Source organism: Planococcus citri, chromosome 5 (genome assembly GCF_950023065.1).
Source record: "Planococcus citri chromosome 5, ihPlaCitr1.1, whole genome shotgun sequence".
In the NCBI taxonomy this organism is placed as follows: domain Eukaryota; kingdom Metazoa; phylum Arthropoda; class Insecta; order Hemiptera; family Pseudococcidae; genus Planococcus; species Planococcus citri.
The window spans coordinates 18,233,974-18,247,781 of NC_088681.1; the positions used below are offsets into that span (position 1 = coordinate 18,233,974).

The following is a 13,808-nucleotide window of genomic DNA, read 5'->3' on the forward strand; positions in this document are numbered from 1 at the left end:
CTACGATTTGAACGAAACCAAGCTAAACTAAAAGAGCATGTGCTAAAACCTCATGCAACTTTCGTTACTAAAATTTTGGAAGCCGAAACTCATTGAACTTCAGCCCTTGAAATTTGGATTACAAGGCGGGAGGAGCCATAAGACATGCATTTTTGACCCAGCTTGCTTTTTTTGGATTTTACAATTGTAAGCAGGTTTATACCAACAGCGAGTACATAAATTTCTTGCACCGCGGTCTTGAAATCAAAAGATTCGTTTTTTGGAGCTTTTCAATTTTTGTCTTCATTCAAATTACTGATTGATTTTTATTGGTGAAAATTACTCTCTTGTGAACAGTTTTGCTGTATAAGTATAGAATAAAATACGTAAGATGCTACCATTTTGTGTCAATGATTTATTCTTGCATAAGCATTTCGAAGGTATTTAATCGATGATTTTAAAAAATCATTCTATTCTACCGTACTCCTATTGGGTACTCAGCCGAGCTTGCAATTCCACAAGTGTTCTCGTTACGAGCAATTTTAATGTATCCGTTTGAACCCCAATCAGGTCCCCAAGAGTTTTTCACCAGCCAGTAATCCATTTCTCCTCTTGCATTCGATTCCGTACCGTAGCCAACTATCAGCAGTGCATGTGAAGTATATCGCGTGGGTTTACAATTCGATTTTCTGTAAATACCTATAAATATACGCGTATGAGTACTCGTCATTATAATATTCAATTAAGTACTCGAGCTACATAAACATCCTAACTAAGGTCCATTTCCCCAGAACGACCACTTTCAGGTAGGGGGGTGAAAGTGGTGTCAATCGTTTGTGCTTCGTTTGTGTTCTTTTGTGCACTTCCTCTTTTTTTTGTGCTCCCCCCCACGCCCCTCAATTTTTAAAAAAACATTTTGGTCGAAATGGTCGACCTAGGGAAATGAAAATCGATGAAATCGACCACTTTGCATTAGGAGGGTGAAAGTGGTGTCAATCGTTTGTGCTTCGTTTGTGCTCTTTTGTGCACGTACTCTTTTTTTTTGTGCTCCCCCCTGCCCTCAATTTTTGAAAAATCATAGTGGTCGGCCTGGGGAAATGAAAATCGACCACTTTGCGTTAGGGGGGTGAAAATGGTGTCAATCGTTTGTGCTTCGTTTGTGCTCTTTTGTGCACGTACTCTTTTTTTTTGTGCTCCCTCCCTTCCATCATTTTTTGAAAAATCATTTTGGTCAGCCTGTGTAAATGAAAATGGACCACGTTGTGTTAGAGGGGTAAAAATGGTGTCAATCGTTTGTGCTTCGTTTGTGCTTTTTTATGTACATATACCTACTCTTATTTTTTGTTCCCCCCTCCCCTCAATTTTTGAAAAACCGTCTTGGATCGATTACAAGGTGTTAGTCCAGTAAAATTTGCATCGAATAGGGAAAATCGAGGTGGCAAGCTGATTTTTGGTCTATTGGTCCATTTCGATGTCCTAAAAATGAATCCGAGGAGTCCCCTACTGTCCCGGGTGAGCTTTCCCCCAAATTGTGGATCTCCCCCCACCCCCTCACCATTCAGTTATTTGCCGACATACATACATGAGGTGAATTGAAATGCACTAAAACATGTAAAAACATCGAATGGAATGTTTATACGAGTTTCAAACGCCAATTTCAACGTAGTGTGACCAATTCTCCCCCTTTGTAGATCCCAAGCCCTCCGGTCCAGTTGGAAAAATTCTGCAATTGTCATGTCCTAGTTCATGTACATTTAATTTTAAATCAAAGTACAGCTTAACACAGGGATGAGGCCCGGCTCAGGACCAGGACCCGAAACCCGAAAAAGCCACGATTATTTCCTTGAAGCCCGAATGTCCAAGCCCCAAAACCTTAAAAACTGTAACCTACAAAGCCCTGGCCCAAAGCCCGAAACCTTTTCCTCTGAAAAGCAAGCCCAGAATGTGAGCCCCGAAACCCAAACTGTGATCAGGGCTTTTTGGGGCTTGTAAATTTTGTACTCTCTAAATTTGAAACAGTCAATTTCACTGCTTAGCAGTCACGACATTTTGCCTTTTTAAAGCAGTAGTTTTTTTTTACTGCAAAACAGTGAAAAATTACTGAATTGGTCAGTAAAAAATCATTTTGACTGACCAATTCAGTAATTTTTCACTGTTTTGCAGTAAAAAAAAAACTACTGCTTTAAAAAGGCAAAATGTCGTGACTGCTAAGCAGTGAAATTGACTGTTTCAAATTTAGAGAGTAAATTTCTATTGTAATTACCGTTCTGTGCATCTCAAACGTCAAAAATGATGTTTAAAAAAAAAAGTTTTCAACTTCCGCAAGAAGTTTAATATTTCAACTTTCAAGGGTTTTTTGGTACATTATTTATATTCCCAAGCCCAGAACGTGAGCCCCGAAACCCAAACTGTGATCAGGGCTTTTTAGGGCTTGTGTGAATTTTGTAAATTTCTATTGTAATTTAATTACCGTTCAGTGCAGATCATTTTCAAGAAAAAATTCAGAACTTCAGCAAAAAGTTTAATATTTTAAGGGGTTTATGGTATTTTGGTACAGTAGGTGTATATATATTCTGTAGGTAGTTCATTGTTATTTGAAAAATGACACTTGAAAATATAAAAAATTTGGACACAAAAAAAATTAATTCTGATTTTAAAAAAGCAGTTCCATTCAAATAATTTTGAAAAAAGCAATCGGAATCTGCCCTTAAAATGTTATTTTTTCAACAGAAAATCAACTGAGGTTTTACTTTATTCTTCACTAAAATTGCAATTTCAAGCCCCAAAAAGCCCCGGAAAGCCCTGAACACTTCATTTGACGGTTTTTCAAAAATTGAGGGGAGGGGGGAACAAAAAATAAGAGTAGGTATATGTACATAAAAAAGCACAAACGAAGCACAAACGATTGACACCATTTTTACCCCTCTAACACAACGTGGTCCATTTTCATTTACACAGGCTGACCAAAATGATTTTTCAAAAAATGATGGAAGGGAGGGAGCACAAAAAAAAGAGTACGTGCACAAAAGAGCACAAACGAAGCACAAACGATTGACACCATTTTCACCCCCCTAACGCAAAGTGGTCGATTTTCATTTCCCCAGGCCGACCACTATGATTTTTCAAAAATTGAGGGCAGTGGGGAGCACAAAAAAAAAGAGTACGTGCACAAAAGAGCACAAACGAAGCACAAACGATTGACACCACTTTCACCCCCCTACCTGAAAGTGGTCGTTCTGGGGAAATGGACCTTAATAACTAAAGTGCGGAAAATTTAACCGGATACCTGAATGATAAGACTGTATCAGATCGCCACGTGCAATACCAACACTAACTGGTCCGACGGTGCCTATAACGTTTTTCATTTCTTCTTCATCTCCTTGTGAGATACGTTTGTAACCCTGAATGCTAGCTCCTCTTTGGTTTTTTTTGTATCGGCAGCGGCCTTGCTGTGAAACGAAAACATAGTTGGAATGGATTTTTCATTTAAAACGATAATTTTTCGAAGATATCGTAGCCTATTACTGTTAATTCTCGCTGCATACCTCGCCTTTGTATCGATAAAATTTATTGAACGCAATTCCTTTGTTTCTTTTCACATAATTATATGCATCTGCCATAAAACCTCCATGACAACCGTGTGCTTCTTTCACACAATCTACCAGGTTTTGCTCACTCAGAATGCGAAATTTTTTGTTTCGAGTTTTTATGGCAACGTGTGCTTCAATGGCTCCAACCTGGAAAATTTTTCAACCTAGATCAAGCTTGATTCGTGAATGAAAAATTCATTCGAAATGTAGGGTGTACTAGTTTTTTTTTTGTTGAGAATTTCACTTACATATTCCTTCTCTTTCAAAGGATTTTTACGCATGTAGTCGCGATCGTTCAATCATTTATTTAAAATTTATAGATATTAGCATTTGTTTGAAACTCACCGTTGCGAATGCCCAACAACTACCACAAGTTCCTTGTTGTTTAACAGGAGATACAAATCCTTCTTTAAGCCAATTTTTGGAAGGCGGAGGCTCCTGATACTCTTCTAAGGAAAAGTTGTTAGCGATGGGAAACTCCTCAATTACATTTTGATCGTTACCGAAATCAGTTAAATATAGCTCAGCGAACTCTTCGTTGGTCTGAAACCAAAAAAAATCAAGGCGATAAAGAAAGAAAAACTGTGAGTTGTCACATAACCAGCTCATCAAGTACCTATCTAGAATACATCTTTTTCGTCTTACAAACTAACGTACCAAATCAGAAAATTTATTTATTCCTTGTTTATAGGTCACTTCGCCTTTTTCGTAAAGTTCATTATGCTCGGCTATTTTCCTCTCATTATCCAAAAAGATTTTCATTCTTCGTTTATCTTCTTCTTCGGCTTCGTATTCTTTGCCATGTTGAATCTGAATGAAATTTGATACAAAGAGGTAAGATTTTTTTTGGTGATTGAGATGAATTTACCTATCAGTAGTAGAGATTTTGTTGCGGTGTGGTAAATCAAATACGAGTACTTACCTTGAAAGAAGTCCATTTTTGTAAGCTGAGTTCTTCTTCATTCAGAACGGCACTGTGTACAAATACTTGCACGCAGATTAATACCAGGTACGTGAAGGATTTCATTGTCCCCAGTTGAGGAACACTTGAGTATGTTCACCTAGGTACATTTATGTATCATCAGTAGTTGAAAAAAAGGATGTTATTATTCACTCTAATTAAATCATCCTTTTGGCATTTTTTTTGCTGCCACTCCTTTTAAATTTTAGTCTTTTAACTTGAATTTGAATTTTGTCTGAGAGCTCCTCAAGTTTTCAGGAAAGTAATATTTCATTTCTATTCACATTCTAGTCCTCGCATTTGGCCTATTTTCATCAGAAAAGCACCAATATCGTTTACCTTACTCTTGCGCCTTGATTATGAAAAGGTGGAATTTACATGCCCTTCAAAAAATTCCTCATCTACAGTTTGGTTTATATTCATTACAAAAGCGCAATTTAATAGTTTTTCCCCTCTCCCCCGTGAATTAAAAAATGGAACTCAGGCACCTTTTTTAAAAAATTTATCTACGGGATGGGATACTTGTTAAGGCGGATCACCCCCCCCCCCTCCACCCCAAAAAAAGTTTGGTGGATTTTGATCAAATTTTTGAAGAGACCTTCATTTTGAGTTGGAAGTCATTACGAAAAATTTTTAGTTACGGAGGTGCTCCTAGAGGGGAGAAATGAGCCTTCAAAGAGGGGAGATTTTTGAAAAAATTGTCTTTTGTCGCTCCTGTCGCTACCCAACCTGTTTTGGGAAAAATGGGTTCGTTCCGAATGAAAGTATTTGAGATTTTGCGTCGATCTATGTTTTTGCCATCCAAATTCAAGACCATTTAAAGGGTTTTACTGAGTGATTGAAAATTTGCAAATTGGTTATTTTTGAATAAATACAGCAAAAGGAGTGAGACTGGGATGCATACTCGGCCCGATTCTCTTCAATGCATGTGGAAAATGGGTAATGAGAACTGCCCTAGAGGATTGAGAAAAAGTAGTCAGAATTGGAGGAAAGACATTATCAAACTTACAATACGCGGATGACACAACCCTGCTTGCAGAGACACCAGATGAGATGAAGTAAATGTTCAGGAAAATTGAAGAATCCAGCAACGAGGCAGGTCTGAGGGTCAACAAAGGAAAAACGAAAATAATGATAATTGACAGGGAGCAAAAGAACAGACTTGAAATATTGGAGATTGATGGGAAAAAGAGGTTGTACATGACTTTGTGTACCTTGGTTCATTAATAACCAATCAGGGAGGCTCAGCTGGGGAAATCAGGAGAAGGTGGTTGGCCATAGCAAAGACAGCAATGGGAATGCTCAACTGGATATGGAAAAGCCACAACATTACAAAGGCCACAAAACTGAGAATCGTAAAAACGCTAGTCTTCTCCATCTTCCTGTATGCGCCAGAATGCTGGACAGTATGCAAGGCAGATCAAGATAAAATTGACGCATTCGAAATGTACTGCTACAGATGCATGCTAAGGATATTGTGGGTCCAGAAAAGAACAAATGTGTAAATACTTATTGACAACTGGGTGTAAAGGAAAGGCTAAGCACAGTCATCAGGAGACTAATATTACGCTACTTCGGACACATCGTGAGACAGGACGACCTGGAAAAACTGACAGTCCAAGGCCACATAGAAGGCAAGAGGGGAAGGGGAAGATCACCCACCTGATACACAGACTTCATCAATAAAACTGCCTAAATGTCCTTGGGAGAATGCACGAGAAAGGCCAAGGACAGAGATTGTAGTTGCAATGTCCGGATAGGGGCAAGTGAGGAAGAAGAAGAATAAATACGTGTTTTGGAAATTTTTTCTTTGCAGATACTTCGAATTAATTATGCCAGAATTGTCAAAGATATCATTCCTGAAACTGGGGAAATATTTCAGAGTGCAGGGGTGCCAATTTTCTAGTCATTAGCGCTAATTTAAAAAAATTGGAAAAATTTCATAATTTTTTGGCTATTTTTAAAATTTTTTTGAAATTGGCATTAATCGCCAAAAGATTAGCAACACTGCGTTCTGAAATATTTCTCCAGTTTCAGGAATTATAATTATCTTTAAATATTTCGGCATAATTAAGGCAAAATATCAGTGACGAAAAAATTTCAAAAGACAAATTTATTCGCAAGTGAGCGATTTTCAAATTTTCAAATGCTGAGTAGGACTCTAAAAGTGGTCTTGGAGTTTGAATGATAATTGATATCTTTAAATAATTCGACGTAAATTAACCGAAAAAAAAGTAACCTTGACCAAAAAACTTTTTTGAAAATATCACCAATAAATCAAAAAATTTGTGAAAAAAACGGTTAGAAATCAAAACAAAAATTCAAAAGTGCTGTTTTTAAATTTCTTTTCATATGCGGTTTTTTCAATGTGATTAGCAGGTATTTGAAATTTTAATCAAAAAAATTATCAAAAGATACCTAAGTATAATAAAAAGAAGTAGAAATAGCAAGCTTAAAAAATTGGAAACTGGTTGCATCATACTTATTAAACCATTAAAGCTCTATCTTGAATAATATTTCAGTGATAAGAGGTGCTAAAGAATTGTTTCTTGAAAACATTGTTGTATTTTGTATTTTAGAATAGGTAATCAAAAATTGCAAAATTTCAAACTCAGAGAAAAGTTTTAAAAATTTTCAACTGTAATTTTGACCATGAACCGAAATTTTAACCTCAACTGGAAAAATTACCACCAAAAACTGTAACCTTAACCGTTTAACCGAAAAAAATGATCACCAATAACCATAACCCAAACCTTAACCGTAACCTTGACTGAAAATTTTTCTCGGTTAATAAGCCTGAAAAATTTTCAAAACACCAATTTATTCACAAGTGATTGATTTGCAAATTTTCAACTACTCAGTGGAACCTTAAAAGTGGTCCTTGAATTTGATAAACATCGAGTCTCTAAAAAGTTGCTCATTAATTTTGAAATTTTCTTTCCTTTGCATCAGATCTAGTTTCAGTTCATTTCTCTCCACTCCTCTATTTTTTAAAAGTTATTTTTTAGTGCAAAAAATTTAATTTTTTCAAAATCTGAATGAAACACATTTTTTTACTCGTCAGTGTGAATTTAATTCGACCCTAAACTCATTTTTGAAAATTTTCGACTTAGTTATCTGGATCATTCCGTTCTACTCTTCAACTCATCCTACTTACACCTTGAAAAAAAAATTGAGAAAATTAAAAGAGTTGTTTACATTGTTCAGATTTTATGAAAAATTGAAAAACATTCATCTAATTATCCCTTCATTTTGTATTCATTTTTAAACGAACCTAACTAAGTCCAAAAATGTCGATAAAATGTATGCATTTTGAAAATTAGGAATGAAAAAAATTATACTTGAAAGGTTTTGAAACATGAATTCATAATATTGAAAACGTTGTCTAATGTCTAACATCTATTACATACCTATGTAATTATCTATTTAAATCACGATCACAAAATATACTATCGAAACACTCGAAACACCACGAAAAACTACATAACCAATTGAAATTCGATCAGCTTTTTATACTAATTTTTGACATTGTGTGGGCACACCTGGTATGATCTGTCAGTCCTTTTATGTACCTAATTTTTCAATAATTTTGCAGAAAACGAGTCATAATTAGATAAGTGATTCTGCAAACGTTGTGACTTGTGCGTATTCTCATAGGGTTCGTTGAAAATCAATCAATAGGTAGGTTAGGTATAGGTAGGTAGGTACCAAATTGATGAAATATATAACCCCAGCAGGATGTCGATTTCTCATATCCTGCCATTGTTGGGCATGTATCATTTTCTATAATAATTGGAAAAACGCGATTTCGAATTTTTTTTTTTCACTGATCGTGTCATCTACGGGTTTTTTGGAAACTCAGAATTACCCAATGTGCAAAAACGTCGACACAATGTGTCTGCTGTGTCCGCGGATTTGTGGCTGTTTGTGTCTGTTTTTTTCCGGTTTTTCAGACACAATGTGTCTGTTTTTTGCATATCTCCTATTACAAATGTGTAGGCAATTCTCACAATCAATAGCCCAACAAAAGAAAAAAAGATTCTTTTGTGTGGAACTACCAACAATAACAATAAGACGAATTCCATCCTAAAACCTAACCTGTACTGTAGACTGTTTAGGGTAGTTGCTCATACGTACCTTGATTATATATGGATACATATAGTGACAGAACCGGTTTCCTCTCTACTTTCTCTTGGATGTTTAGTTTGGTTGCTGATGGTCTCCTCCTACCCCGCATAAAGGGATGTTTCAAAACTTCATTTACAGGAGTACACCACTAGTGAAGGTTTAGAAATAGGTATTAAATTATGCATATTCGCCTATTGAGCCTCCTTAAGGAGATAATTTTTTTAGATCAATTTTGAAATAATTTATCCCTCAAAAATATGCATCTGTAGGAAATAATTTTTCAAATTTTTTGAGGTGTGTTAAGCAGTGTGTGATACTTTCAAATGGGTGAAATAATTTTTAAATAAGAAATCGTGTTATTTGAGGAACATTTCCAGCAAAACTGTAGGTAGGTCTAGGTACCTCCTTTCTTTTCATACTAACACTACCTATAAATATTATTTTTCTATCCCAAAGTAAGTAATAGGCCTAGGTATATTTTGTAATCTATGAAAAATGAGTAAAGTACATTTTTTTTCCAAAAGTGCTTCGCATTTAAAAAAATGATAGATACATAATTGCATATCTACGCAGATATCCAAACGAATAATAATAAAAAAATACTGTTGTAGCGTTAGCGTTGTGTAAGTTGCGCCTTAGCGCATTTCAGTCTATTGGACTCCTGTATAATATCCTTGTACATACGTTGATAATAAATACTCATTCGTTATGGGTTAAATTAATTCGTATAATTATCAATAATTATCCTGAAAAGTTACAACAGTTGGCGACGAGGATTGTGCGTTTCTACGCGTATTATATGGAACAATGTGTTCGAACAGTGTATCAGTTCGCGGAGTATTTTTTCGTGGGTTTCGTTGCTGATAAATCTCCGTGCACGCCTTCGCCATGACTAGAAGCGGAGGAACAAAAAACGGCGAGAATAATGAAGAAGCCAAAGCATCGGAGGTAGCTTCATCATCATCTACGGTGATCAATAATTATACTACTACGCAATCGATGTTCGAATGTGAAAAATTCAATGCTGGTACTATGATATGGGACCGATGGATACAACGAATCGAAGGTGCATTCGAGACATTCAGTGTTCCTACGGACAAACGTACGCATTATTTAGTTCACAACGTTGAACTTGATACGTTTAATTTACTGGCGGACAAAGTATCGCCGAAAAGTCCGTATTCGTTGAAATATGAAGACGCAAAAAAGCTCTTATCAGATCATTTCAGTCCAGCACCGTTGGAAATAGCTGAAATATTCAAGTTCAATCATCGTGTACAGAAGGAAAATGAATCCGTACGTGATTTCGTTGCATCGTTACAAAAGTTATCGATCCACTGTAATTTTGGTGATTATCAGAAGAAAGCTTTACGTAATCAGTTGGTATGTGGTTTACGCGATGTAAGTACGCAAAATCGTTTATTGGAAATTTCCGATCTTACCTTCGATAAAGCATTAGAAATAGCTACGTCTAGAGAGACATGTGCTCAAGGTTCAGCAGCTTTACATAGCGACGCGAAAAAACCGATACCTGATGCCGAAGTGAACGCTCTGCATACCGATAAAAATAAAAAGCGGCATGTGAAGAAATTTAACGGTAAAAAGAAGCCTGATAACGATTCAACGTCTTCTAAAAAGTGCCATCGTTGCGCGAAAACCGGTCATTCTCCTGATAAATGTTATCACATCAAGGCTGTTTGCAAAGTCTGCCAGAAGATTGGTCACATTGACCAAGCTTGTTTCAAGAAAAACAAAAACAAAGCTCACACGTCCGTACTAGAAGCAGTCGAAGAGTTTGCAGACATGTATGTAAACGAATGTAAATCTTCAAGCGGTCTGCGCAGGAAAATCTGGGTACATCCTACGATCAACGGTGTCGAGTTAAAAATGGAACTCGATTGCGCAGCGGCAGTTTCAACGATAAATTATCGAGAAGCGCTCAAATATTGGCCGAAAGCTGAAGTAAAAACCAGTCAACTTACCTTGTTATCGTTCAACGGGCAGCCATCCAAGGTTCATGGTGAAATTATGGTTCGTGTAAACTTCGAAAAGTGTACCAAAGAGCTCAAGTTGTTTTTGGTGAAAGAAGAGCGACCCCCGTTATTCGGTCTCGAGTGGATCTACGTGTTCAAAGTCGATTGGAATAAATACATTCCATACGTTGGTGAAATTTCTGTCTGCGCTCCGAATTCTCCTCCACCCGAAGTGTTGGAATTGTTACGTCGATTCGAGGTACCGTCAAAGAGCGGCATTGGGAAAATTTCCGACCTTGAAGCTCGTGTTCAACTTAAAGAAGACGCGCGCCCTGTATTTTTCAAAGCTCGACCTGTGCCTTTTGCGTTACAAAGCAAGATTGATGCGGTAATCGATAAATACATTTCCGAAGGCATTTATATTCCTGTTACGGCGAGTGATTGGGCAACTCCGATAGTTCCTGTGGTCAAAGCATCAGGCGACGTTCGTATCTGTGGCGACTACAAAATAACCGTCAACCCGCAGATAATTATCGATGCTTACCCTATGCCAACCTACGAAGAGATGTTTGCTGATATGCAGGGTGACGAGTATACGAAAATCGATATTTACCATGCGTATATGCAGCTTATGATGAACAAAAAAGATCAAAAAATACTTACGTTGAATACTCATCGAGGACTTTTACAACCGACTCGAATGATGTTTGGTCTAGCATCAGCTGCGTGTACTTGGCAAGCGACGATGGAGAAAATTTTAGCCGGTATTCGACGTAAGAAGATTTTTCAAGACGATCTGTATATGACTGGTCCAACAAGAGAAGAACATCTTCAAACTCTACGTGAAGTGCTTGAACGTTTGCAGAAGTACAACTTACGAATCAACGTGGAGAAAAGCGTATTCTTCGCCAAGTCAATCGAATATTGCGGTTATCGTGTCGATAAAGAAGGTATTCATCCGTTGCAAGCTAAATGCGAAGCTATCGTTAACATGAAAAGACCAGAAAATAAGAAAGACATCGAAGTGTTTCGTGGTTTAGTAAACTACTACAGTCGTTTTGTTCCTGAGTTCAGCAATATTATGTATCCGCTGAATCGTTTATCTCGTCAAGACGTCGAATTTGAATGGTCATCCGATTGCGAAGCAGCGTTTGTGAAAATTAAGCAGATATTATCGTCAGAACGAGTTTTGGTGCATTTCAACCCTGCTCTCGATCTCATTGTGGCAACCGATGCCTCACCGTTCGCTGTTGCAGCCATTTTATCGCACCGATTCGCTGATGGTTCCGAGCGCCCTATCCAATATGCGTCGCAGTCGTTAAATCAAACGCAGCAGAAATATGCTCACATCGATAAAGAAGCGTACGCAATCGTTTATGGAATTAAGAAGTTCCACCAATACATTTATGGTCGTAAATTTACGCTCATCACCGATTGCGAACCTCTTACGAAGATATTTTCACCAGACAAAGGTTTACCTGTTCATTCGGCAATGCGCATGCAACATTATGCTATTTTTCTGCAGTCGTATACGTACCAGATTAAATATCGCCGAACCAACGCTCATGCCAACGTCGATGCGTTATCCAGACTTCCGTCATCGCTAGAAACAGCTTCCACCCAAGAACCCGATGTTGTTCAAATGAATGTGTTGGAAGAAATACCAATTACGTCATCGATCATCGCTAAAGAGACAGCGACTGAACCGAAGTTGAAAAAGCTGATGGAAGCGTTGGAGAAAGGTCACGACTTGAAACCTGTCGATCGTTTTAATATCAACATACTCGAATTTTCCTTACAAGAAGGGTGTATTTTTCGTGGCAGTCGTATCGTTATTCCCACGTCGTTAAAAGAGCAGATGCTCAAGAAGTTGCACTCTGTTCATTTTGGAATTTCGAAGATGAAGTCGCTCGCTCGAAGTATTTGCTGGTGGCCTGGTATTAGCAACGATCTCGAAGATTTGGCCAAAAAGTGCGCCGAATGTAATTTGTTCGCGAATAATCCAGCGAAAGTCAACGGTCAAACCTGGAAAAGTTCAGAGCAGCCGTTTGAGCGTGTTCACGTCGATTTCGCCGGACCGTTTCTGAGTCTCAAATATTTTGTTCTAGTAGACTCATTCAGCAAATGGCCAGAGATCTCGGTTGTTAAAAATGAAGATGCCGCTACGGTCATCAGAGAATGTACTGAAATATTCTCACGTTTCGGTTATCCAAGTATCATCGTCAGCGATAATGGTACAGCGTTCACGTCCGCCGAATTCCAGAATTTTCTCAAAGAGAAAGGCATCGAACATCGTACGACAGCTCCTTTCCACCCTGCCACAAATGGGCAAGTTGAACGTTACAATGCAACGTTCAAGAAGGCGTTAAAGACGTTGAACGCATCACCTCAAGATGTTAACGAAAAATTGAAGCAGTTCTTGATGTTGTATCGTCGAACACCCCATACGACCACAAACAAATCACCTGCTGAGTTACTGCTAGGTAGGCAGATTCGTGCTCAGGTTGACATCGTATTTCCGCCGAAGAAACCCGAAGCCGAACGTGCCAAGAAGGTCGACGACGAAAAAGTTCGTAAATTATCAATGGGAGACAACGTAATCGCAAGAGATTATTCTTCCCCGAAGACCAAATGGCAGTTTGGTACTGTGTCTGAAAAGCTGGGAAAGCTTCACTACAACGTCCTTCTCGACGATGGACGTACATGGAAAAGACATATCGATCAGTTGAGAATTCGATCTCCTGATCAAACCTCGAATACGACGCCGAAAACAGTGGGCAAAAAACCCGATCAAGTTACGAATCCAAGACCGAAGAGAGTCATTAAAAGACCTGTTAGGTTAAATCTTTAATTTCGAAGTTCGATTTCGTTTTATTTTTCGTTTATTTTCGACGAATTTTTCTTGTACTTTACTCGATTTATATATCGTTATTGTTAGTTTTAGTTCGATCTATGTATCGTTATTCTTATTCTTATTTTTTTTTTCCATTCTACGTGAATAGGAATCTTTTTTTTTTTCCATTCTACGTGAATAGGAATCTTTTTTTTTTTATTTTTTTTGTAAAAGTAGAAAGTGTTGTAGCGTTAGCGTTGTGTAAGTTGCGCCTTAGCGCATTTCAGTCTATTGGACTCCTGTATAATATCCTTGTACATACGTTGATAATAAATACTCATTCG

The 13,808-nt window shown here is 37.6% G+C and overlaps 2 protein-coding genes across 2 annotated transcripts in view; one reads left to right on the plus strand and one right to left on the minus strand.

Moving 5' to 3' along the window:
- Positions 1–13,808, plus strand: part of LOC135846515 (uncharacterized) — a 540,933-nt gene that overhangs the window by 24,687 nt on the left and 502,438 nt on the right. The gene's annotated exons all lie outside the window — the stretch shown is intronic.
- LOC135846324 (procathepsin L-like) lies at positions 369–8,074 on the minus strand. Its single transcript, XM_065365353.1, has 7 exons — positions 7,941–8,074; positions 4,492–4,630; positions 4,227–4,379; positions 3,915–4,112; positions 3,525–3,716; positions 3,266–3,428; positions 369–678 (listed from the first exon to the last, which is right to left on the minus strand). The coding sequence occupies exons 2-7, from the start codon at positions 4,594–4,596 to the stop codon at positions 455–457; spliced, it is 1,035 nt and encodes a 344-aa protein (XP_065221425.1). The 5' UTR covers positions 4,597–4,630; positions 7,941–8,074; the 3' UTR covers positions 369–454.

What these genes read in the sequence shown, in the direction of transcription:
- LOC135846324 (XM_065365353.1), bottom strand. Translation starts at nt 4,596, where the DNA reads ATGAAATCCTTCACGTACCTGGTATTAATCTGCGTGCAAGTATTTGTA. An exon ending in AAAAATGGACTTCTTTCAAG is followed by an intron (nt 4,380 to 4,491) that starts GTAAGTACTCGT and finishes AATTTCATTCAG; the next exon opens with ATTCAACATGGCAAAGAATA. An exon ending in GTTGTTGGGCATTCGCAACG is followed by an intron (nt 3,717 to 3,914) that starts GTGAGTTTCAAA and finishes AAAATTTTCCAG; the next exon opens with GTTGGAGCCATTGAAGCACA.